At 49.8% G+C, this 23,684-nt stretch overlaps 1 protein-coding gene across 1 annotated transcript in view; it reads right to left on the bottom strand.

Moving 5' to 3' along the window:
• Positions 1 to 23,684, bottom strand: part of PCNX2 (pecanex 2) — a 176,629-nt gene that overhangs the window by 61,256 nt on the left and 91,689 nt on the right. The window contains exons 22-23 of the mRNA XM_081296999.1: positions 5,837 to 5,945; positions 1,183 to 1,312 (exon numbers count right to left, since the gene is read on the bottom strand). Of these exons, the coding sequence (XP_081153125.1) occupies positions 1,183 to 1,312; positions 5,837 to 5,945 (239 nt within the window). The remainder of the gene's footprint in view (positions 1 to 1,182; positions 1,313 to 5,836; positions 5,946 to 23,684) is intronic.

The raw sequence follows: 23,684 nt of genomic DNA, 5'->3' as shown, positions 1-23,684 counted from the left end.
CTCACTGAACCACATGTAAACCAGCCCTCAGCTCCAAGCCCATCGCCCTGGAGAGGGCTGAATTGTGGAAGCGAGGAGGTGAAATAACCAAGCAGAAGTATGCAAGGATCCTTAGACCACCCTCCCACCTCCCAAACAGAAAGCTCTCCTGTGATCATGGGAAACACCTGTTCCAGCAGCTCACCTGGGGATGGAGTCCCTCTGCAGAGTGTCACACTACTGAGTGCAGGCTTGTCCTAGGTCTTAGGTATGCTGGTGCATTTTCTCCTTATAAGGGGATCCTATTATTCTGTCCTGCTTTAGGGATGAGGGAAGAGAAGCCCGAGGTCTCAGTGGTAAGAGATGGAGAGGAGGGTGCCTGATTTACATTCGTGTAAATTGTCTCTTACTACCCACGGGAGCCATGGTCTCCTGACTCTTCAGTGGCTCCTGAGACACGCGATCAAGAGCCAGAGGTGTGAGCACAGCTCGGGGCTGGGCTCAGGCACAGCAGCACAGGTGAGACACCAAGACAGAGTCCTGTGCCACCTGCTGGAGACTGCCTAGTTAACAGCTCTCCCCTCCACTGACCCCAAGTCCCCTGGGCACAGCCACGAGAGCCTTAGGGTCACTCAGCCATTCCCTGAAAATAACGCCCAGGCTGGGGTGAGGCTCAGTGGCAGAACACCTTCCTCAAGGCAGCAGCACCCAAAGCAAACATCAGCAAAAACGATGCTCCATGCTGTCACTGCGGCCTGAGAGGGTTGCCACCAGTCCCAGTAGAAAAGGAGAAGCCGCATCTCACAGAGCCGGGGTGACACACGGTTGTCCCGACCTGTGCCAGGTGCTCATTGAAGGGCCACCACAGGAGGGAAGCACTGCACCCTCAGGCCGACCTCGGCACATGGAAAGAGGAGACCTGTCCAGCCCTTCCTTGGTCACCTGCTGAGACCCGGCAGCGGCTGCTCCCCCTTTCTTCACAGCTGCAGAAACCTGGAAGGACCTTAATCACTAATTCCCAATTAGCCGTGCTCCTGCCAGGGCCCCAGAGCCCAGCCAATGAACAGGGAGTCACCAGGGATCCAGGCCCAGCTCTGCCCACCCACAGAGGACAGAGCCAGAGGCCGGAGCTGCCATGGGGAAGGGACAGGGGACTCCAGGTGCCCTGGGGCACAGGGGTCAGAGTAAATTTTAGGCTCTTACTTGTAGTTTTTCTCCCAGAACTTCACCGGCCTGACATAGGATGTGATGAAGATGACGCTCCCCAGGAACGGACTCAGTGGGGCAGAGAAGATGGAGGTGGCGGCTGCCTGGAAGAGCAGCACAGCAGAGTCTGGGGTCTGGAGTTAAGGCAGAGAGGTCCTATCCGATTCTGACTGGGTTCACGATGCCATTTCTCACTGAAGATAGAGGATGGGCTCTTAACCTCTCCAGGCACAGATTACAAATACAAGGCTTCCAACAAATCCTGGTGGCCTCACTTCACCCCCATGCACACGGAATGCTTCTCAGGCGACGTGTACAATGGACAACGTCTAAGGACTGAGAAGAGCCGGCTGTGTTAACTAAGAGGCCATGAACTAGACAAAAGCCACTGTGCACATTCACCAGAGCACTAACTATGTGGCTTTGTAAATGAGTAGGATTGAGTGACACTTTAGAAAATAAGCAGGTGGCATTGTTTGGGAAGGCCACGCCTGTTCCTCAGTCTTTTACCACTATTAGGAAAACAAACACACACTCACACACACACACACACACACAAGTGTTGCATACGCTGAACGCAGATGGCTCATGCAGGTCTGGTTCACAAGTAAACACAGGAGTACGTGGAGTCCTAGCCTCCAGGGCCACCTGCCTCCTCAGCCTCTCCCACGGGCTGCTCACTTACTGGCAAGTGCTGATTTGCACCCTGAGGGTGGTCAGAACACTGAGGCTGCTCAGTGTTGAACATGGTGTACTGAGCCTTTGGCCTGAGCTCTGTGGGTCTCTGGAAGTGGGGCCCCAGGAGCCTGGGCTGTAAGAGCAAGGGTCTGGGTGCCGAGGACAATGGGACAGACTGTCTGGCTCTCACGATGATGCATGTCGCTCCCTGACCTGCAGCAAGGGGCCTGCTGCCCACTACAGACCTGCACTGACCTGCTGCAAGGCCACCCTCCCTCCTGGAAGGCAGATACTGCCCTCCTGGAAGGCAGACGCTGCATATTCTCTTTTGCAGCTGCACACATGGGCACCACATTTCTTTATTCAGTTTCAGAAAGTTCCAGGAGGGAGTGACAGGGAATGCCCAGCACAGACAGGAGGATGCTCATTGCCAAGGTCGTCGCTGGCCTGGCCCAGGCTATATGATTTGGGGGCGGGAGCTCCTCAACACCTGGAGTGGTAGCGGGCCTGCCGCTCACCACAGACCCTTCCCAGACATCCTTATAGATTAAGGTCAGATTTTTGGCAGCACCCAAAGCAAACAGCAGCAAAAACGATGCCCCATGCTGTCACTGCGGCCTGAGGGGGTCACCACCAGTCTCAGTAGGCTTGGCTCCAAGAGTGACTTTCTTTCCTCCTCCTTTTAACCCTCTCTATTCTCTCTTGAAGCATTCCCTGCATTCGCACCCAGGTCTCTGCTCCGGGCTGAGCTGTGAGGGTGACAGGAGCCTCCACCACCCTGCTATGCTAAGCCATTTATGCTGAGCTGGGTTCAAATGGAGAACTACTGAGCAACAGGCTACCAAAGGCCAAAAATGCCTGTGTCTTGGGGTGGAAGCATTTTCAGTCTTCAGCCAAAGAAGAAAGTGATGGGTGACAGAGGTACCCCACTTGATGTCCCTTGTCACCAAGGAAAGGGGAATGGCAGACTCTGAGACATTCAAGAGGGATGGAGACACTGGAGTCTAGGTGCTGAAGGAACATCAGAGCCACGTGGGTGGTGGTGACTCTGGAGAGCTGAGACGGGAAGGGAGGGAAGTCACCACAGGACCCAGTGTGCCCAGGGCTCACAGGGACCAGTCAAAGCCAAGTGCTGAATGGGCAGGCACTGCTCTTCTCTTTGATTCTAAAATTTCTCCACAGTTGCCCAGAAGTTAAGTGAGGAACTACTAGTAGCCAACAGAGAGCCAAGTATGTGGGGAGGACATGAGAGGACGTAGGGCAAGAGTGACCACATGGCCTCCAGGGATGCTTCCTAGATGGAGGACCTTGGGAATATACAGCTTTCTCGGAGCAAACAGGAAAGACTATGCCCGGCCCAGGAATGCTGAGAGGGACCCCCAGGAGCAGGGCCACCTGAACACTTTTCAGTTCCTTCCAGCAGAGAGGGCCAAGTGCTTACCCTCTAGCATAGGCAGGACTTCTTTAAAAGCACATTTAAAGTGAAAACGTCAACACCGATAATTAAAAGATAAAAGAAAAAGCCACCGAAGGCAGCCTTCCTTCCAGCACTGCATGTGGAGGGGCAACGAGGGGTAATGTGGGGAGTCTAGTCGCCAGAAGACAACGGCCTTGGGCAGCCTATGGGTGTTGAAGGGTGAGCAATCTTGTCTTTCCCTGGAGGTTTGAGCTCAGACACCAACAGAAGAGAAGGCATGCTGGTACTGGAAAAGCAATCTCCCCACCGTGCCCCGCTGGCCCGAGAGCTAATTCAATTCCAAAACAAAGAGAATTATTCCATTCTTAATGCCAGGATGGAGACCACAGTTTCTTAATAGAGTGATAAAATAATTAACATTTCAAAATTAGTTAGGATTCAGGGCTGTCATCTAGGAGCCTGGCGGCTTTGTCTGTGGCGAACACACCTGATTCTCAGCTGTTTACCCCGTACATCCTGAGCAGATGCTGTTGGACTCCAGGTGGCAGATATCTACTTTGTGACTGAGCAGAGGTGGGGAGGTGTGTGTGTACAGGGCAGGGAGCATCTCTGGATGCCACTACATCAGGGCAGTGGCTCCTATGGAGGCTCCTGCCTTAGCCAAAGGGAGGGAGCAGGCACCACTCCCAAGGCCAGGCCAGGAAGGAGGCATGGGGCTGGACAGGACGTTCTAAGGCTGAAAGGAAGATGCCCAACACAGCCTCTGTCTCCAGTGACTCGGTTTCTTAGGAGAATCACCAACACACCAGTGAAGCCCCCAGCCTGAGCATGCTGTGTGTAAGCTGAGATCCAGGCTAACGCTGCTTCAGGTGCCCTCATGTGCCCAGCACACGGGCTTGTGCCTTGGACGCTGCATGTGTCCAGGGTAGCGACGGAAAGCCACGTGCTCCAGTAGCCCCCACTCAGCTCTGGGACCACCACACCCACCTAACGAGGCATCACCAGCTAGGTGGCACGAGCAGCCCTGCGCACACTGGTCAGGACCAGGCTCTGAAATCCTACTGCCACTCCCCCTGCAGAGCTTCACAGTAGCCATGATTTCCACTAGCTAGTCCTGCTTGAAATCCTGGATAAGAGACCTCAGACATAGCAGAGATACATAAAATCTGCCCCATCTTCTTTTGAAGGGTTCTGTTGAGGAGACTCAAGCGCCTGCCATTGTAGAGAATGCCTGCATCCAAGGGGCAGCAGGGCGGGTCTCCTGCCAGACAACCTTGAAACACTTCAGAAATAGCAACAGTAACGAGGTCTAAGAATAGAAATGCAGAACAGTGGGCATTATGGGCCCAGCTCTCATCTGCTTAATTTCTTTTTTAAACAAATAACCTCGGAGGAGAGCATTTATAAGACCCAGGCTGTTACTGCGGAATGATGATGCCAGGCGTGTTTCTAGTCCTGAATACCCTGTTCCATCCTAGAGATTCCTCATGAGTTGTCTTAATGAGGCTTCTGCAGATTTCAGGAGGAAGGAGCTGCAGGCAGGCACTACAACCCGCTAACAGTACCCAGGGAGGGCGGCAGAGTGAGAACCAAGGCTCTCTCTCACCACAGCTGCGGGTAAGAACGGCCCAGGAGGTGGGGGTGTGAAAGACCGCACCCCGTTTATAAACAGTGTGATTTAGTGTGCTCCTCCAGGATCCTGATTCTGACATGGGTCCAGCCCACGTCTTGGAAACACAGGTTTGCCGAGTATGAATCAGTGGGCTGAGATCTCTCAGGGAAAATTTCAGGCCTGAGTCAAGAATTTTTCAATTAATCTCTGCCTTCAAGAGTACTTTTTATCAATTTCTTTCTCCATACAAGCATACACATGAGCATGAAATTCAGCTGTGTGGAAGCGATCTTTAGAAGGGGCATCTCAAGTTTGTCAAGTGGATAGGAACAAATTATCATTATGGAAACATGTAAATATACAAAGACACCAAGCCTTCTTGGCTAAGAGCACTACCAACAAAACGGTAATTTCTCAGTGCTCAAGATACTTTTTCAGTATTCAAAAATATTTGGTTAATTCTGTGTGCATCTAATTCAAGATTGTTGAATATTGATGAAGTATATATAAAATACCAGTATTATATCAAAACATAATAGACATGATACATGATAGCATGATGAACACACCAGCCATGTCCTCAGTGTCTAATGACTGTGGGTCTGTTTGCACTAATCTCCACAAGTCAAACCAATAATTTAAGCAGTTAATTTCCATTTAAAAGACAGGAAGGATCTCTAAATGCAGAGCTGGGCATGGGAAATGGGAGGATCAGAAAAAATAAAAGCAACTTCTGAATATGCACAGAGAAGCAGTGAGAGTTCAGAATCGCAAAACATCTTTGAAAGCTAAGTGGCCTGAAGGGGATTCAAAGTGCCTCCTCATGTCGCATTAAGACGTAACTGTAGAGACTTGAAAGTCTGCTTCTTGCCAGGTTCAGTGAAAAGCTTGCCCTGTAAAATGTGCACCTCAGCTTGGGGCCAGGACCGAAGCAGAAAGGATACGAGGGATGGCAAAGAGCTGCGCGAACACGTGGAAGGAGGAGCCCCACGCCATCTGCCAGGGCGCCACGTAGGTCAGCACGAACCGGATCTTGTGCAGCAGGTCCCCGAGCTGAAAGCAGAGGAGACATTCATCAGAGAGGCCCCTGGTATCCGCATCAAGGTCATTTAGAGGACATGCATCACAGGAAGGGGCAATGAAACTGTTATTGGTCTTACTTTCCTTCGTTCTGTAAGCAACACAGCTATTTAAGGATATTTGAAAGAAGCAATAGGAGGACCGGAAGGAAGCCTGCCTATTCATCTCAACAGACTTGTTCCTTAAAGCTATGGCTACAGTGTGTGTTTCTGCCTGTCACAGCTTGGCTGCTCCTTTCATATGGGATCTTTTACAGGGAGATTCGTGCAAAACCTAGCATCCCCGACATTGTTGAGGTTTTTTAAAATATCAATTTCATTTCATCTGCTCAGCTGCTCTTGCTGAATAAAATACCTCCATGTCATTGAAGTGAAAGTTACAAAACACTAAGAAAAGCCAAGGCTGGGTGCAGAAGCTGCTCATTGGCAGGCAAGAAGCAAAAAGGAAGAATGAGCTCCAGGAGGGCAGAGGGAGGCCAGGGGACCTGTGGGCTGAGGAAGAAGACGGAAGGGGGAACATGTTCCATAGAGTTGGCTGGAGACGAGACTGTGCCTGTCCGTGGGAGGACGGGTGCAGGGGTCAGCCAACCACCTGGCTGCCAACTTGGGCTTTGTGTCAGGGGACCGAGGAACTGTGTGCTGCAGGCTGCTGCAGAAGTACCCAGACAAGCAGCACCACAGGGCAACCTAGGACGACAGAGGGCTTGTCCCCAGACTGGCTGGCTTTCAAAAGACAATGAGAAACATTCTCCACCAAGGCCGTCGAGTGAAGAGAAGAAAAAAATTAAATTTGACTCAAGAAGCATTATACAGCATATCAGGAAGCCAGAGTGAAACTGGACTTGGGCTGAGGACAGAGCTGTTAAGGAGCGGTTCGAAGAGTCAAGAGGACTCAGACCTCAGCCAAGAGCCAGCTCTGTGGTTCTAGCACACAGGTGAGGGGACTCGGGCTTGTTGTATGAAGATGCAAAGGGAGCAGAAGTGGGTAAGCAGAGTCCTCTCCAGATCCTGCCTCGCTTGTCTCATCTTGCGTCTGTGGCTCCCACATGTACCCTGGATAAACAGGGTTCTGGGTAAACCTAGTTCTGGATAAACACCAAGGTAGAAATAAACACCTTGGCTAGGCCACTGGTGACGAACCAGGATGAGAGGTCTCCCAGAGACCCACACACGCACAACCCTGGGCAACAGAGATCTGGCTTGTAGAGAGCCCTGGGCTTCTATGTGCCTACCAGGGACACCGGGCATGAGCTAGCAATGAGCTTGAGTGATAACCACAGAACTGCAGGTGGAGAGAAGAGAGAGGCAGAGGGAAGGGATGGGAACACGAGAAGATGGGAGAGGCGTGGGGAGGAAGAGCCGCGCAGATGAGCTTGGGGACGCATGGTGGATGGACTCAGAAAGGGAGCTGGACATCTGGCTCTTGCCGATGACCACTTACTGCCTCTACCTTGACTGCTTGCTTCACAGCAGAGGGCTGATTACCACAGCATTGGGGTTTGCTCAGGGAGGTCATCTCCACATCAGTCCAGGGCTGGCCAAGGCCTCCTGGACCCAGGTGGACAGGGCTCCACAGCCCTCTGCCATTGGAGTCTGATAGCTAAAGAAGCAGCACCCTACTCCACCTACCAGCTTGAGGTCCCACCTCTTAGGTCCACGTGAAATGGTCTCCCCATCTCACCATGCCAGCCATCAGGTGATGGCATGAATGGAGAGACCCAGAGTTCTAAGCCAGACTCAGGCCCGGCTCATTCTGGGAAAAGAGGGTTCCCTTTCAAAGCTGGTGTCACTGCCTTTCCTCCCCACCATCAACCCGACTAGACAAGGAACACGAAAGTCCCCTGTGGGAGACACTCACACACATCACTTCTGGGTCCCGAGAAGTTGTCACACCCCCTTGCTCATTTGGGCCCAGCTGCCTCCACCAGTCACACGTCTTCGGATCAGAACCCCTCTTGCCCACCACCCTGCTGCCGAGAATTCCTGGTGTGGTTATTAAGTGCCAATCTTGTGGCTCACGAGGTGAAAACTGAAGCATGAGCAAGGGCCCTCCAGGGAGGCATGGTCCCCAATGCCCTGAATGAACAGGGCACGGAAAGAAGCTCCACTGGGCTCCCTGCACACTGGTGTGTCCTGGGACTCGCAGCTGCCTCTGGAAAAGCTGTAAGTAGGTCAGGCGAAGCTCTGCAATCAGCCAGGCTGCCCTGGGGAGCCTCATCTGCAAGTTTAACACTCTCGCGGGTCCGACTCCGCTGCATTATGATTAAGTGAATCTATTACAATTATTTTTTGCTTAGCCCAGCAACTTGTATTTATGTACAAGCAAAACCAGCAGTCAGACGTCGGAGGGCTCCGAGCACCAGTGCCCCTGCTCTGATTGCAGCAGGGCCCCAGGAGTCTCCCTTCTTCCCCTTCTCTGTGCCTCATATTTCTCAAGGAAACTGAAGAATGAAACACAGGCTTCCTAAGATCTTCTATTTGGGCTGAAAACGTAGACTCTTCTCTTCTCAACCACGGAAGACGCCCATCTCCTGAGCGTCAGTTCTTTAGGTCTCTGGTTCCTGACCACATTGTATTTAGTGGCCCCTCTGCGATGCCCACAGGAGGAAGCACCAGTGCTGGGGGTGGGGAGCTCATCTCCCAGTGCCAGGAGCGCGGCTGGAGCACATCCCACCCAGCTTCAGCTCTGCTCCTGCATGTCCACTTTGAAATGGGGATGAAGGCCCCTCCTCCCACGCCAAGCCCAGACCCTCTCAACTTTTAGGGAAGGAAGCCATGCTCAGAGAGGTTTAGTGGATTGTACAGATCACACAGGAAGTTACTGGCCTACCTTAAACCAAAATCCATCACCACATATCCCTCCTTGAAGTGCAGTTCTATGAACCATAGCAACAGGAAGTACTGCTGTCACACAGCACCGGGGAAAGGTCTCCCTAACCATGACTCAGCACAGAGCAGGGCCACAGGCAAAGGCACGACAGACCACGGTCACAGCCATCACCAGGGACCTGTTCTTCCTAGCCACAGTGGTGAGGAGCCCGGCCTAGCCCGGAAGAGCCTTTCAGGATAAATGCCATCAACAAGGCACAAAGTCACTAACAAGTCTGGTGACCTGCATGTGGAGGGAAGGGCAGCCTGTGGGGCCACCTGTGCTTGCTGAGCTCATGGCTCCCAGGAAGATGGCTCACACCTTTATTCTTAAAGTGTGTCAAGGTAGGATCCAGCTTAAAAAGACTCAACTCCACGTCTTCTCTTTACACTCTATCCTCTTCCAGGGGGAAAATGGGTATGAGAATGAAGCACCCATAGGAGCCAAAACAGAGCCGACTGCACACAAGAGGATCCTAAGCCCTGATCACCATAAGCACAGTGTGTGCAGTGGAGCCTAAGCCCCGATCACCATGAGCAAAGCATGTGCAGTGGCTCTGCATTCCACGCTAGTCCACAGTGTAGGGAACCATGCGATGCTTAAGGTCGGGTGGTACAAGTGGCCTCACCAACACCTTCCCCGTGACATGGCCACATGCTAGTCCTAACACTGCACTGCAGACCTTGACGCAGAAATCCCAGGTGGGTCAGCCATAAATCTGCACCCTGTAGGGCAGCCCCCAAATGTCTGCAGGTTATGTTATGTGTTTAGAGCGTAGCCAGGGCCAGAACTAGCCATGCTATGGTTAGTCGAGGCCAGAAGCACTAGGATTCAGTGTGTAGCGCCAAGGTCATAGATGTCAACTTGCAGTGAGCACATGCCCCTATATAGCCTGTTGGCTGTGCGCCTTCTTTGTGTGGCCTATGTACAAAAATGGCCTATGGAAAAGACTCGGTGTAAAAATGGGCAAATGGTGACAAAATGGGGCCAAATGAGGACTAAAATACAACTGGCTGGAGGCTGACACTGAAGCTGGAGGCTGAGGCCATCTCTAAAAAGTATGTGTACTATCCTAACTGCGTCTCCCATCTTCTTCCTCCTGGAGAATCCCCAGTCCGTCTCCTGGTCACAGCCCTGCATGGCACACTTTGAGGAGGCTTTGGGGCCTCTGTTTCTGTGATGCTTACCTCACTCCTGTCTCCTATCTCCACAATCCTAACTCAGCTTGATTGCACTGCTTGACAAACCTCACAAGCCTAGAAGAGAAGACCAAATTTTTTGTCTTCTTTCCACTGAAAACACTAGGAAAGAGGAAAGAAAGTCACAACAGAATAATTTGGCTATTTCCCAAAGAAAGAAAGCCACCATAAATACTGTCATTTCAAATGACCTGTTTTGGCACTATCTTTTCAGTTGAGCATAGACATGCTGTTGTACATCTGCTGTAAATAGTAAAGCCAAGTGTGTACATCCACAAAACATCCTAAAGAAGTGTCACCAAGTAAAGGTGACCCCCAAACCCTTCCTTGCTGGTACATTCTACAGTAAGGTACAGGCCGTCTTTCTCTGGGGACTGCCCCATCCCAGGGACAGAGTGGGCCAGGTACTGGCCGTGCCCATGCTCGGGCACTGTCTCGGAATCTGTTCGTGCACAGCCCCATTTGGTGGAAGAGCAGCGATCTCTGTCAACCCCAAGCGTGACCTTCTATCCTGCTCCCTGAAGCCCGACTCCATGCAGGCTATGCCCCGCGGGCTGGTCCTATGACTCCAGGGCCCCTGTACTTGGCTGTCAGACCAGCAGCTCTCCCCTTCGGGAAGATTGCACTTCAGTGACCGTCACACTAATCTGGTTGCCAACACCTGAACTTGAAGGTACACACGAGGCTGAAAGGACTAACAGAAATAGACGGAGCCAATGGGACGTCGAGTCAAGAAGTAAAGAACAGAGAGGATGCTGGATCCCTGGAGGGCCTGCAGTGGAGGAAGACCTGAGGTGGTCCAGGGGACAAGTAGTGAATGATCAGGGGGCCAGCTGAGGGCCTGAAGGCCGCAAACAGAGGAACTGGGGGGACCGTCAGACATGGGGCACGGGGAGCCACATGGAAAGTGGGAAAAGGCTCAAGAGGGTGGAAAGGGGAATCCAGTGTCATCTCAGACCTGGGGCCCCACTTTTGGTGGGGAGGGAGTGTCACTTTGATAGAATAACAAATCCATAACAGAAAATACGATGATCACACATTGGGACATTAGATTTAAGTCAGACTATTCTGGCTGAAAATGTGACATAGAATTTTATTACATAACCCTAATGAATCATCCAGGTGGTGATTGTAACTGGTGACCAGGGTGAATTTCATGTCAGGAGGAGTCCACCTTGGCAAACACTGTGTGCTCAGCACCCATCACGCAGCTCCCACTCGATGGTCAATAAACCACCTAGGACACAAAACAGAGAGGCCAAGGGGCCCCTGTGACAGAAGAGGACTCTATACATGCAATTAGAGTCCCCAGAGGAAAGTATAGAGAGAAGCAGGAGATATCCTTGTTGAGTGATGATCCAGAAATACCCAGAATTCAGGATGTAGGGTCACCACACTGAAGAACCACATCAAGTCCTATACCACACACATGAAAATTTACCTCACTCATATGATAACGAGACCATATAAGATCAAAGTCAAAGAGAAAAATCATCTTTCTTAACAGGTAACCTACAAAAGAGTTGTAGATGGACAGCTGACTTCCAAATGGCAAGAATATGCTGGAAGACAATGTCATAATGTTTTCAAAGTGTTAAGAAAAAAATATCAAATTAGTATTCTGTACATAAGTACAGTGTTGCTCAAGTAAGAGGTGGAAACATAGACCATAGACCTTTTAGACAAAACAAAACAAAACTCCCACAGAACTTTTCAGAAAGAACAGTGAAAGAGTACACCAGAGAAAGGACACTATCACCATGTCAGAAGAGCTATTCGAGGAATGATCCATGTGAGCGTGAAATGAAATATCATAAATATTTAAGGTGGGAAGTGAGAAAGTTAAAGTCTACAGTTCTCATATTGTCTGAAGGGGAGAAGGTTTAATTTTGTATGCTAGTTGAGTATATTTATAATAATATAAGAGTAACCACTAACAAACTGAAGATTTCAAACTTTTATTTCAAACCGGAGAACCTGCACCACGGAGACACTGCCTCCCACCTGCACAAGTTCTGGCTCAGCAGGTCTGGGATAGAGCCCAAAAGCGTGCATTTCTTATAACTTCTAGGTGCTGCCGATGCTGCTGATCTGGGCATCACACATGGCCAATCATGCACTAAAGGACATACAATATTCTATCTCCAAAGGGAAAAATAATTTACCTGGAGGGAAAAATAATTCAAAGAAAGTTTATTTCATTCATCAGAAGGAAGAAAGGAAAGGATGAGGGGAAAACATTATAAATAAAATTCAAATACCAGGTTAGAAAACAGTTCAAACATATTGGTAATCATAGAAAATGTAAATGGATAAAATTTGCCAACCAAAACACAGAGCCTCAGTGTGCATTAAAAAGAAAAATCTTAGCTGAGTGTGGTGGCCCACGCCTGTAATCCCAGCGGCTCAAGAGGCTAAGGCAGGAAGATTGCAAATTCAAAGCCAGCCTCAACAATGTCAAAGTACTAAGCAACTCAGTGAAACCCTGTCTCTAAATAAAATACAAAATAGGGCTGGGGAAGTGGCTCAGTGGAGGAGTGTCCCTGAGTTCAATCCCTGGTACCAAAGAAAGAAAGAAAGAAAGAAAGAAAGAAAGAAAGAAAGAAAGAAAGAAAAGTCTTGTCGATCTTTTTATAAGAAATATCAAAATGACCTAGAAAGTTTTAGGTAAAAGAATAAAAAATAAAAAAGATATGAGGCATCCCATGAAAGCACACATGTGCATTAATCCACTTGAATGGGTCAACTGGGTAGTAACTGTAGCTGGAGAAGTCGGGCAATCCAAGTGCCTTTGGTATACATTTTGACCTTGTTAAGAACTCTCTCTGCTTTCTGATGGCCATTTCCTGAACTGCCTTCCTCCATCGCATTCTTCTGCCATGATGTCCTGTTTCACTGTGGGCCCTGAGGAATGTAGCCTGCTGTCTACAGACTGAGACCTCTGACACCATGAGCCCTAAATAAACTTTTCCTCCTCCAATTGTTCTTGCCAAGTATTTTTTTGTCACCATGGCAAAAGAGCTGGCCTAAACAAACGGTATCAGGTAAATTCTAGCCATAGGAAAGCTGGCTTACCTGTATTAATATCAGACAAAACAAACTTTTACTCAAAAATAGATAAACAACAGGACATAATGACAAAAGAGGGGACTCACTAAGAAGATAGTTGATCTGTATGTACTTCATGTGCAGTCTCAAAGCAGCTGCAGAGATCCACACATCTTCAACAATGAACAAATCCACCACGCCTGTCACTCACCCAGACAGCCAGCAAATAAGTACATAAAATACCTTGACAAACAGAATCAACAAGCTTCATCTAAAAGGGATGTATATTTCAACTTTACAACCAACTAAAAAAGAATATAATTGTCAAGCAAATGTACATTTACAAGAATTGATGACTTATCAAACCATCAAGGAATTCTTCACCAATGCTGAACATTACTATTATGCCCACGGCTTTGCAATGAAAAGTTAATAACAAAAAGTTGCTAATACAATAGCAAAATACAACCCCAAACCTTTGCATTTGGATGTAATAACAACAACAAAATAACAATGAATTAGTTAAGAACAAATGATAGTAAAAATTAGAAAATATTTAAAAATAAATGACAACGAAAAGCCCCAGTACCAATCAGAAGTCAGCTAAAGCCGTGGAGAGGAAATGATAGAGCTTTACAATGTACATTGTAGAAAACCTCCATAGTTTATATTGGGAGCTAGTTTTAAAGCTGAAATCAGAGAATAATATTATGAAAGCTGAAAATATAGTTGTTGCCATCCTTAAGTCCAAAAATCCTCAATAAAATATTTACAAAACGAACCTGTAAATGTATAAAAACACATCATGATCCAATCTGGTTCATCTCATAATGGCTTAGATTTTTTTTTTAAGTGAATGTAATTTACAAAACTGAAAAGGCATAAAAGAAAAACCATATGGTGCTCAGTTGGTGCAGGAAGGAAGTTAAATAAAGTCAACACCCACACATAAAAATCCCTGGAAAATCAGCAGCAAAAGAATTCTTCTTAGCCTGACACAGGCACCCATGTCACCATGTAGCAAGTGCCACATTTACTAGTAGAATACCAGAAGTGTTCAGCAAGAGGTCCCCAGAAAGATGAACAGGATTGACCTATGGTAGGAAAGAAAGAAGGACGAAGAAGGGAGACAAAGACCCAAGGAGAGAGAAAGGAAGCGGGTGACGACGGTGTTGTCCTGGTGAAGAGCAGTCTGGGAACCGAGAGCGGTAGGGAGAAGGCAGAGGAGTGGGCTGAGGGGCAGAGAAAATCGCAGCAGGCCTCTAATGGACGGCCTCCTCCAGCTAGACACCTCGGGCCTGCAGAGAACACAGCAGCCCGGAACCTGGGCTACCCTCCTATGCCATAACCACTCACGAGAGCACCCACAAATGCCGATGGCACTGCCCTTCCCCCTGTGCCACCTACCAAGAGGTCTCATCTCCGCCCACCGATTCAGGAACAAAGTGAGACCCTGGGCCTGTGGGTGGGCATTTCTCTTGTGGAGGCAGAGGGGGCACAGGTTATGGGTGTTGGGGAGGGGTTGAGGAGGGGCTGGGGAGGAAGGGGGCCGGAGTGGATTTCAGCATTGGCCATGCAGCTGGAAGGAAGTCTTGAGTATAGGACGTGTCGGGGCCAAGCAGGCCCTTCCTGGCAATTCCACGGCACTGCTAAGCATGAAGCTACAGCATCACAGCGTGTAGTGAGTGGGCCAGCAGGGTGACATCAGCTTGTCCCATGAAAAAGATCTGCAGATAAGTAGGCTGTAGTCTACCCTCAGTTGTGCAAGAAGGACTGGAGGACCCCGAGCTCTGAGCGAGCCCACAGTGTAAGCAGACAGCAGGCGCAGCCAAGGACACTCCTGAGAAGCCAGGAAAACTGAGACACCCCATGCAAAGCCAGCAGAGGAACTCTGGGCCACCTTCCCTCTTCCCACACACCCCATCCCCTGAGAAGTGAGCGATAAAACAACGCCCAACCTCCGCATCCACATCAGACTCCATTCCTCAAACACCAGTTTCCCGTCTCTGACTCCTCTGGATTCAGTCATGCACACTGAGTTGTCCTCATGGTCTGCACCCATGGGCACTGCAGGAGGCGGGAGACAATGATACACAGTGGCCTCGCACTGGAGGCACTTCTAGTCTTACTGGGAACAGGGATGTTGTGGCCTGCACTCTGTTTCTGGACAAAACCATCCCACGGCACCTGAGTGTGAACGCAGAGAGCCTGGTGCTATAGTCATAAGGTGGCTACAGGAACCTTCTGCCCACTGTGCCATGCGGACTGGGAACAGGACCAGTGGAGTTTGGGTCTGTAAGTGAGACCCGCGGGGTGACATAGCAGTGTCCTCCCCAGAGACCTCCCCTTGCCCACTCGCACTGGACACTGCTCAGAGTTGGGGAGTGTCAGTAAATGAAGGAGACAGAACCTTTGCCCTGTGTCAGTAAATGAAGGCCAGAATTTCTGCCCTGATGGAACTTACATGAGGACACCTGGGAGGAGCATTTCTAGAGAGCAAGGGGACCATGTGACACAGGCGCAGCAGAGCAGAGGGCTTGCAGGAACACCTGGGTCCAGCAAGGGGAAAACGGGAGAGGAGGCTAGTGTGTCAGAGGAAGCAGGCGTGCTGGCCTGTGGGCCACCGTGGTGCATTTGGTTCCTACTTGGTGGGAAGCGGGAACTGATGCAGGGTTGGGGGCAGGGAGGGGACGACACCTGGTGTGTGGTTTTAAAGAGGGACTTGAGGGCCTCTTGGTTCCTGCGCTGATGTGTGACGAGCTTGGAAGTTGTAACTCCTGTGCTTACAAGAAAAAGCCAGACAAACTGACAACCAGTGGCACCTTAGACCCACGGACCACTGCTGTCCTGCGGTTGAGGCCACTTGAGAATGTGGAGAGGCAGGCGCATCCCGAGAGCCCCCACTGAGCCCTGCTTGCCTGGGAGAGAAGCAGCTGGAGCCTTAGCTGGCAGGACCTGTAAGTGAGGTGTGGTGACTCCTGGAGGCCGAGGGTGAACCAGCATGTGGCCAAGGCACTGGGGGGACCAGAGCCTCAGAGAGGACCCTGAACCCATGGGTTTTACCTCCAGAAACCCCACGAGGTTCTCATGGTGCAGGTCTGAGAACCACCCCTCCCCAGGCTCCAGCAGAGTCAGGGGAAGCCGCAGGCCTCGTCCTCAGAGTGGAGGGCTCCACAGGAGCTGCGTCCAAGTGGGAAGGACGCAGCCTCCCAGTCCACTCCAGGTGTCTCCCACAGGGAGGAAGGAACAGGGTCACCAGGGGTGGGTGCTCCAGGGAACCAGTTAGGGAAGGACATAGAGGGCTCAGGGAATAAAGCCACAGGGCCCTGGAAACCCTCCCATAGGTCACAGCCCCAGACACAGGCTTGGTAAAAACACTTACCCAGAACAGAATGCTCAGTCCCCACACCATGCACAGCAAGAGGGACCAACACAGCGACATGGAGGGGGTGGCATTACAAGACAGGGCCCTCTGAGGAGGGCTATTAGGAGCCAGGAGTTAAGAGGAGACAAAACCAGGAGCTCTGGAAAGACCTGAAGCTAAAGGGAAGTCAGTTAAACCCAGTCCAGCTCCCAGTCAGCTCAGTGGCAGTCCTCACACCAAATGCCTGCTACCCTCGTGTCCTCCAACCTGATACAACAGGTTCTGCTTTCAACAGAAAGAAGGGCATAGAAAAGCCAAGAAGAGCAGTCTCAAGAGGCAAAGCAGGCGACAGACGCAGACTACGCATAACACAGACGTGAGTCACCTCACAGAGGACTTAAAATCACCACGGTTAATATGCTCAAGAGCCCGTGGGACAGGTGGATAGCATCTGTGGACAGTTGGGTAATGGACACAGAAAGGGAAACCTAGGAAAGTATTAGAGGGGCCACCTGCACCGCTGCCGCCATTGCTGCCGCTGATTCTGCTGCTTCCAGCTGAGGTCGCCAGGAGGTCTGCTTTCTGGGTGCTGTTGTTGCCACAGTAGAAACTGCTGCCCCAAATGCAACTGAAGCCCATACTGCTGCTGACCTCTGAGATTGCCTGGTGACGCTGTCCCCACAGCTGCAGTTGCTGCTGCCCTTGCAGCCACCCCTACAGTTGGCCTGCTGCCTGCTGCCAACCACCACTGCCACCACGGCCTATAGGACTGCTGTGGGGAGACTCCAGGTTTGGTTGCACAAGGCTGCACCCATTTTGGGACACCAGCTAGGGCCGGGGGCCTGGATGCCAGCAGGTTTGCCATCACAAGAGCCTCTGTCTGGGGACTCCAGCTGGGACCTGCAGGTCCAGTGTGGGGGTGCCTGTGGGTTCAGAGGAGCCTGGGGTCTTCTGCAGGGAGTGCTGGTGGCCCCTGTCTTGCTGCTGCATCTCGGGTTGCTCTTTGGCATGAGTGCATCCCTGGTGGTATCTCTGCAACTGGGAACAGCATTGAGACCTCGGGACTGCAGCGTGGCTGAGCCTGAGGTATCTGAAGCCCAGATCTGTGGGATAGAGACTGGGTTTTTGAGGGCTGATCTGGGTTTGGTGATCTCAAGAGATGTCAGAGACAGGACTGAGAATCTGTTGAACACTGATGGAGACAGTTCGACTTTCTAGCAAGACTTATTTTATTTTTTGATTCACTAATCTCTCTACCACATTTGGAACAGGATGTTTTTTTATGCATCAGTGTGTGGAGGACAATGATGTATGATTGGTGTTTTGCATTTTTGTTGTGTTCTTATCTTTTTATTTTTTTCTCTTTGTTTGTATTCTTCCTCTCTTGACTATTTTCTTTCCAACTTTTCTCCAAACAATAGCCAATCTCTGTCGGCTCCTCTTCCACTCTTCCTGTGAATTTTTACTTCTAGCTTCTTTCTTCCTCCCTTGTACTACACTACCTCTGTTCTCTCATTCACCATTTGAAATTGTAAATCGTTTTAACAAAATTCTGTTTATACTATAGATAGTTATTGAATTCATCATTCTGATTCAATGCGAGAAAGCCCTAGATGCCTTAGTGGGAGCTATTAGGTTTAAGGCTATATATTATGTACACTGGGTGCTGTTGATATTGGTCTTACCAGTAAAGGTGAAGTGTTAGAAACCTTTAGGGACCCTATAGTTCTACAGGGTAGAATTTATCCTGCCTTAGATCCATACTTTTAGATGGGAAAACACACTAACAACCTGAAAAAATAAGGGAATAAAGCAGCTCAAACAAACCAAGATGCTTCAACAAGAGAAGGCACCAATAACACAGTAGAAGAAATGTCCAAGAAGGAGTTTAGATTGTATATAGTTAAACTTATATGTGAAGTAAAGGATGGTATAAAGAGTGAAATAAAGAAAAAATACAGAAAGTGAAAGAGCACTTCAATAAAGAGAGATCATGGAAAAAAAACAAGCAGAAATCCTCGAAATGAAGGAATCAGTAAACAAAATTATAAATTCAGTAGAAAGCATCACCAACAGATTAGACCACTTGGAAGACAGAACTTCAGAAAATGAAGACAGAATATATAACCTTGAAAGTAGAATTGAACATGCAGAGAAGATGGTAAGAAACCATGAACAGAACATCCAAGAATTATGGGATAACATGCAGAGACCAAATTTAAGAGTTATTGGAATAGATGAAGAAGCAGAGATATAAACCAAAGTGATACACAATCTTTTCATGACTCAATAGCAGAAAATTTCCCAAACCTAAAGAATGGAATGGAAAATCAAATACAAGAGGCTTATAGGACCCCAAAAGTACAAAAAGTACAGCAGACCCCACACCAAGACACATTATAATGAGAATGACTAACACACAGAATAAAGATTAAATCTTAAAGGCCATGAGAGAAAAAAAAATAAAATTACGTATAGAGGGAAAACAATTTGGATCTCAACTGATTTCTCAGCCCAGACCCTCAAAGCTACGAGGTCCTGGAATATTATATTTCAAATTCTGAAAGAAAATGGATGCCAACCAAGAATTTTATATTCAGCAAAATTGTTTCAGATTTGAAAATGAAACTAAAACGTTCCATGATAAACAAAGATTAAAAGAATTCACAACTAGAAAGCCTACACTACAGAGCATTCTCCAAAAATATTCCATAAGGATGAAGTGATATCAAAAAGTGAAAACCATAGGGCTCAGGATGTGGCTCAAGTGGTAGTGTGCTGGCCTGGCATGCATGAGGCACTGGGTTTGATCCTCAGCACCACATAAAAATAAAATAAAGATATTGTGTACACCTAAAACTAAAAAATAAACATTTAAAAAAAGAGTGAAAACCAGCAAAGAGAGGATCTACACTAAGAGGACATTCAACCAAATGGGAAACTAAGACAAATCAAAACCCAGAAATAAATAAAAATACAAATCATATCTCAATTATAACCTTGAATGTTAATGGCCTAAACTCATCAATCAAAAGACACAGAGTGGATTAAAAAGCAAGATCCAACAATATGCTGTCTTCAAGAGACTCACCTTGTGGGCAAAGACATCCACAGGCTGAAGGTGAAAGGATGGGAAAACACTTATCACTCATATGGATTGCGTAAACAAGCAGAGGTTTCCATTCTCACCTCAGATAAAGTAGACTTCAAACCAAAAACCAAAGTTGGTCAGAAGAGACAATCTGTGCTTCTGAACCACACATGCCAGCATGCTGTCTGTGGCCTTCTGGGGAGTCCAGAGCAGCGCCCACGTGCCGCTCCCATCACCCACTGTGCTTGCCAGGCCCTGTCTGGCTAGGTCCCAGCTGGGCTGGGGGATCCAAGGTCTCTGGCCTCCGAACTGACTCATGAGGGAATACGGAAGGAGTTGGTAGAACATGCCCAGGATTCTGGCTGGAACTACAGGACAGGTGCTCTCTTTTCCAGGATCTTCAGCTGCAGGAGTGCAGCTAGAACTGCTGGTGGCCATGGCTGCCACCCTGCAAAGAGCTATCTAAGGATGACATCAGTAGATGGGAGAGGAGAAGTGCAAGAAGAATTCCATGCTGTCACGTAAGCTTCTGGATCACTGTCACGACGTGAGCTGGCAAGTTCCCCATTTTCATTCAGTTTCATTTGGGTTTCTGTGGCTTGTGACCACAAAGATCCTAACTACCACAGAGAAGCTCAAAAACAAATTAAATGCCCATTAATAGGTGATGACTAGTCAAGATACAGTGCAGCCCTTACTGCCTGGGTCACCAGGAGAGGCAGGTCACTGTACCACCATAGACAAGTCTCCAGCGTGTAACTGAGTGCCAATAAGTGGATGTAAAAGATGTGTAAAGAGTGTACCTATTGGTACTCTAGATCCCTGTGTGCACCACTTGCAGGAGAACACGGAGGACTTAGGGATTCATGCCAAGAGCTCTCGAGGGTTATCAGAAGGAAGAGGAAGGCTGGGGAGCAGGGACATGTGTCCAACACTTCCTCTGCATTTCCCTTGGTTTTTCTAATTTTACTAAATGAGCAGACGTTTAGGTACTGCTTGTGTAAATCTAAAGAGTGACATGGGGAAGATCCTGCTCTCCTGGCTTTGAATTTGGTCCTCATCACTTCTCATTCCCACCACCTAGAATCCACACCCTGCTCTCTTATTTGTCTCCTAGTTTGGCTGAGGCTACCTCTCACCTGGCTCTGTAACCGCTGAGTGCCTCCTGGCTGGGGCTTCCTCCTCTGCCTGCTACTGGCCCAGATCGGCGTGGTCACAGTGGTACCCACTCTGCCTCTTGAGCCCCATATGACTCTGTCCCCTTCTCCTCCTGCCTCTCTGCCACCTCAGTTCAAGTCCTGTCAGGAGGTGCTTGGACTTGGCAACACTTCCTACCAGTCCTGGCCTCGACCTTTCCCTCACCTCCACAAAGAGACATTTCTAAATGTGGCTGGTCCTGCTGCCCCTGTTCCGGTACTGCAAGGCTCATCATTCCACCTGCACCCTCTCCCCACCCTGCCCCAGGTTTTCATGCTGACCCAAAGTCTCACAGCTCCCCGAACACACCAAACTCCATGCCTTCCACAGGCTACTTCCTCCGGGGAACTCTCTCTTCCGGCCTTCAAGACCCCAGGTGACAGCCTGGCTCCCAGTTCTCCCTGGTTGGACCAGTTCCACTTCCAAGTCCTCCCTGGATGGTCCTCAGCCCCATCTCACCCACCACACTTCACTGTGATGATCTTCTGTCTGTCACTCCCCCCACCCCACTGTGTGAACGCCTGGGCCGCACACTATTCTGTCCCCATGGCCTGTGGTTCCAGAACTCACCATTTCCCATGTTTTCCCAGCTCCAGCCCACTCAGGAAAGAGGGCAAGCTTCATCTTCCAGACCTCAGAGGGTCAGGGATGCAGGGAGACCTGGTCCTCTGGACCCACTTGTGCCCTTCCCTGGCTGCTGCTTTGAGCTCACCCTGAAGATCAGCCCTGGGGTCACTTCTCTCCCCTGTCATCCTGTGAAGCCTGACAGATTCACGGCAGCTGATTGTAGTAATGAGCCTGTGCCTGGGCAGCTGCTTTCCTCAGAGTGCACTGGAGGCCACCCCGACGTGTCTTCCTGATCTCCTAGCCCTTTGTGGGGGAGGAGGCTCCAGCTAACATCAGCTTTGTTGTGGGGGGGCAGGGCTTGAAGGTGGAGGGACAGCTGTGATGGTCAGGGGAGAGGACAGTCACACAGGGTTCTGGTGAGTGGTCTGGACCAGTAAAGCCTCATATCTTGCAGAGAGAAACCCCGAGAGCAGGGTGGCCTCTGAACTCGCCCTGGAGGCTTCCAGACCACCCCTGGGACTCACTGAAGGGGGCTTCTCAACAGGCACGGTGAACTGAGGGGGATCACTGTGCCCTCCTCACAGGGGGCACTTCCTGGCTCCTCACACTCTGCCATCTCCATCAGCTCACAAATGCTGTCTGTTTCCCTAACTGTCTTCATGCTGGCTTGCTGTCACCACTCTCTGGAGATGAGCAGGAGCGGGTTTCTGGGCGAGGTGGGCACAGCCGGGTGCAGGACCCACTGGCTGTACCGAGAGCCTGTCTCCGGGCTTGTCTCTCTGTTCCTTTCCCTTTCCCTTTTAGACACAGCCATTACCCCAGCCTAAAAGCAGATTATTTAAATGACATGCTAATGCTACGCCAGTCAGAGGAAATAAGAGAGCCACTACTGGGGTTCAGTCTAAGAGAACATTAGTATTTTAATTGGTGCTTCAAAAAGATTCTGGCAAAGTCAAAGTCAACGCCCAGAACAACTAGGACTTTGTGGCTTTCATTTGGGCCACACTCTTTCAGGCCTATCTCCTCATCCTGCACAGGACAGGGCTAAGAGTCCTCATGGATGCTAAGGATGAACTAGGCACACACCTTTCTGCACCTTCACAAGCCTTTTCCAGCAGTGACTTGCTGGCCCTTGGCTGATCAGCAGGCAGCTCCCCTGCCTCAGCCGGGGAGCCACCCGGAGCCACCTCCTGCACAGTGTGGTAGGGATGGACAGGCCCCAGGCTGCACAGGCCCCTGGCTGCACACCCACACCATCAGTACCTGTCCTAGCCTACTTACAATGACTTTGACATCCTGCCCTGCATTGTTCTCCGCTTTAAAACCTCTCTCTTAGCTACAGGAATGGACCCTCCCGACACCAGTGAGTCTGTGTCATTAGCTCCATTGACAGCAAACCAAAGTTCAGAAGGGCACATCTCACCCTGATGAAATGTCAGTCGCTGGAGTCGGCCCTGAACTGCTTCCAGCACCCTTCATATCTGATGCTGTGCTCTTGGCACCACAAGCAGTAAAATCACGTATAGTAACCTCTCAAGGGTGTAAGAGATCCCAGGGAATGAGGTCCACCTCCTGTGTGAGATAGGGAACTTTGTACTAATGATGAATAGGAGAACATAGAAGCCTGGGTCTGAACAGTCACAACAGGGACACAAACTGACCAGAACCAAGAGAGTTCATACAAACAGGAAGCAATGCCTGTGGCCCCGGCAGGCCAAGGCCCCGGTCTGGAAGGAAGTGTGGAAACTGGGGCCCACGGGAGAGGTCACAAGCAAGGACACGGGAATCTGAAAACAGCACTCAGCCAGTGCCACCAGAGAACCTTCGCAGCCACTGAGGAGCTCTGAGGATGGCCACCTGGGGGCTGCTCTCATATCACAGCAGTGTTCAAAGAGGAGAGGTGGAATGAAGAGAAAACAAGGATGAACAGAGTTGATTCACAAAGGCACCGGGGAAAGACTCCTGGGATCTGAAACAGTCAACCAACAGGATGAGGCACCGATGTCAGTCTCTGGCGGAAGCCTGTGGCTGTCACGTTACACAGAGCACACACATGACAGAAGTGCTGACAGGGTCCATCTCCCAGGAGCTGTTCCCACGCCTGCCCTGCTCTTCAGGGAGGGGCTTGTCACAGTGGTCAGACTATACTTGGGCTTGGAGGAGCCCCCACAAACCAGGGGCCTCTGCCTTCCCGTGGAGACACTGGCACCAGCTCACGGCTTTGCCTGGTGTCCCAGGAGCATTGTTCCCTGCACCTGGGAATTCACAGGAGGTGAACCCTTGACCAGAAGCAAACAGGTGGCCAAAACATCCCAAGGGACCCATTGTGGGACACCAGGTCACCAGCTGGACCTCAAGGGGCAAAGTTAAAGAATCAT

This window comes from Spermophilus citellus (genome assembly GCF_964194105.1).
Source record: "Spermophilus citellus genome assembly, chromosome: 6".
NCBI classification, from domain to species: Eukaryota; Metazoa; Chordata; class Mammalia; order Rodentia; family Sciuridae; genus Spermophilus; species Spermophilus citellus.
Note: the sequence above shows the minus strand (reverse complement) of the source record. Positions and strands in the feature narration are given on the sequence as shown.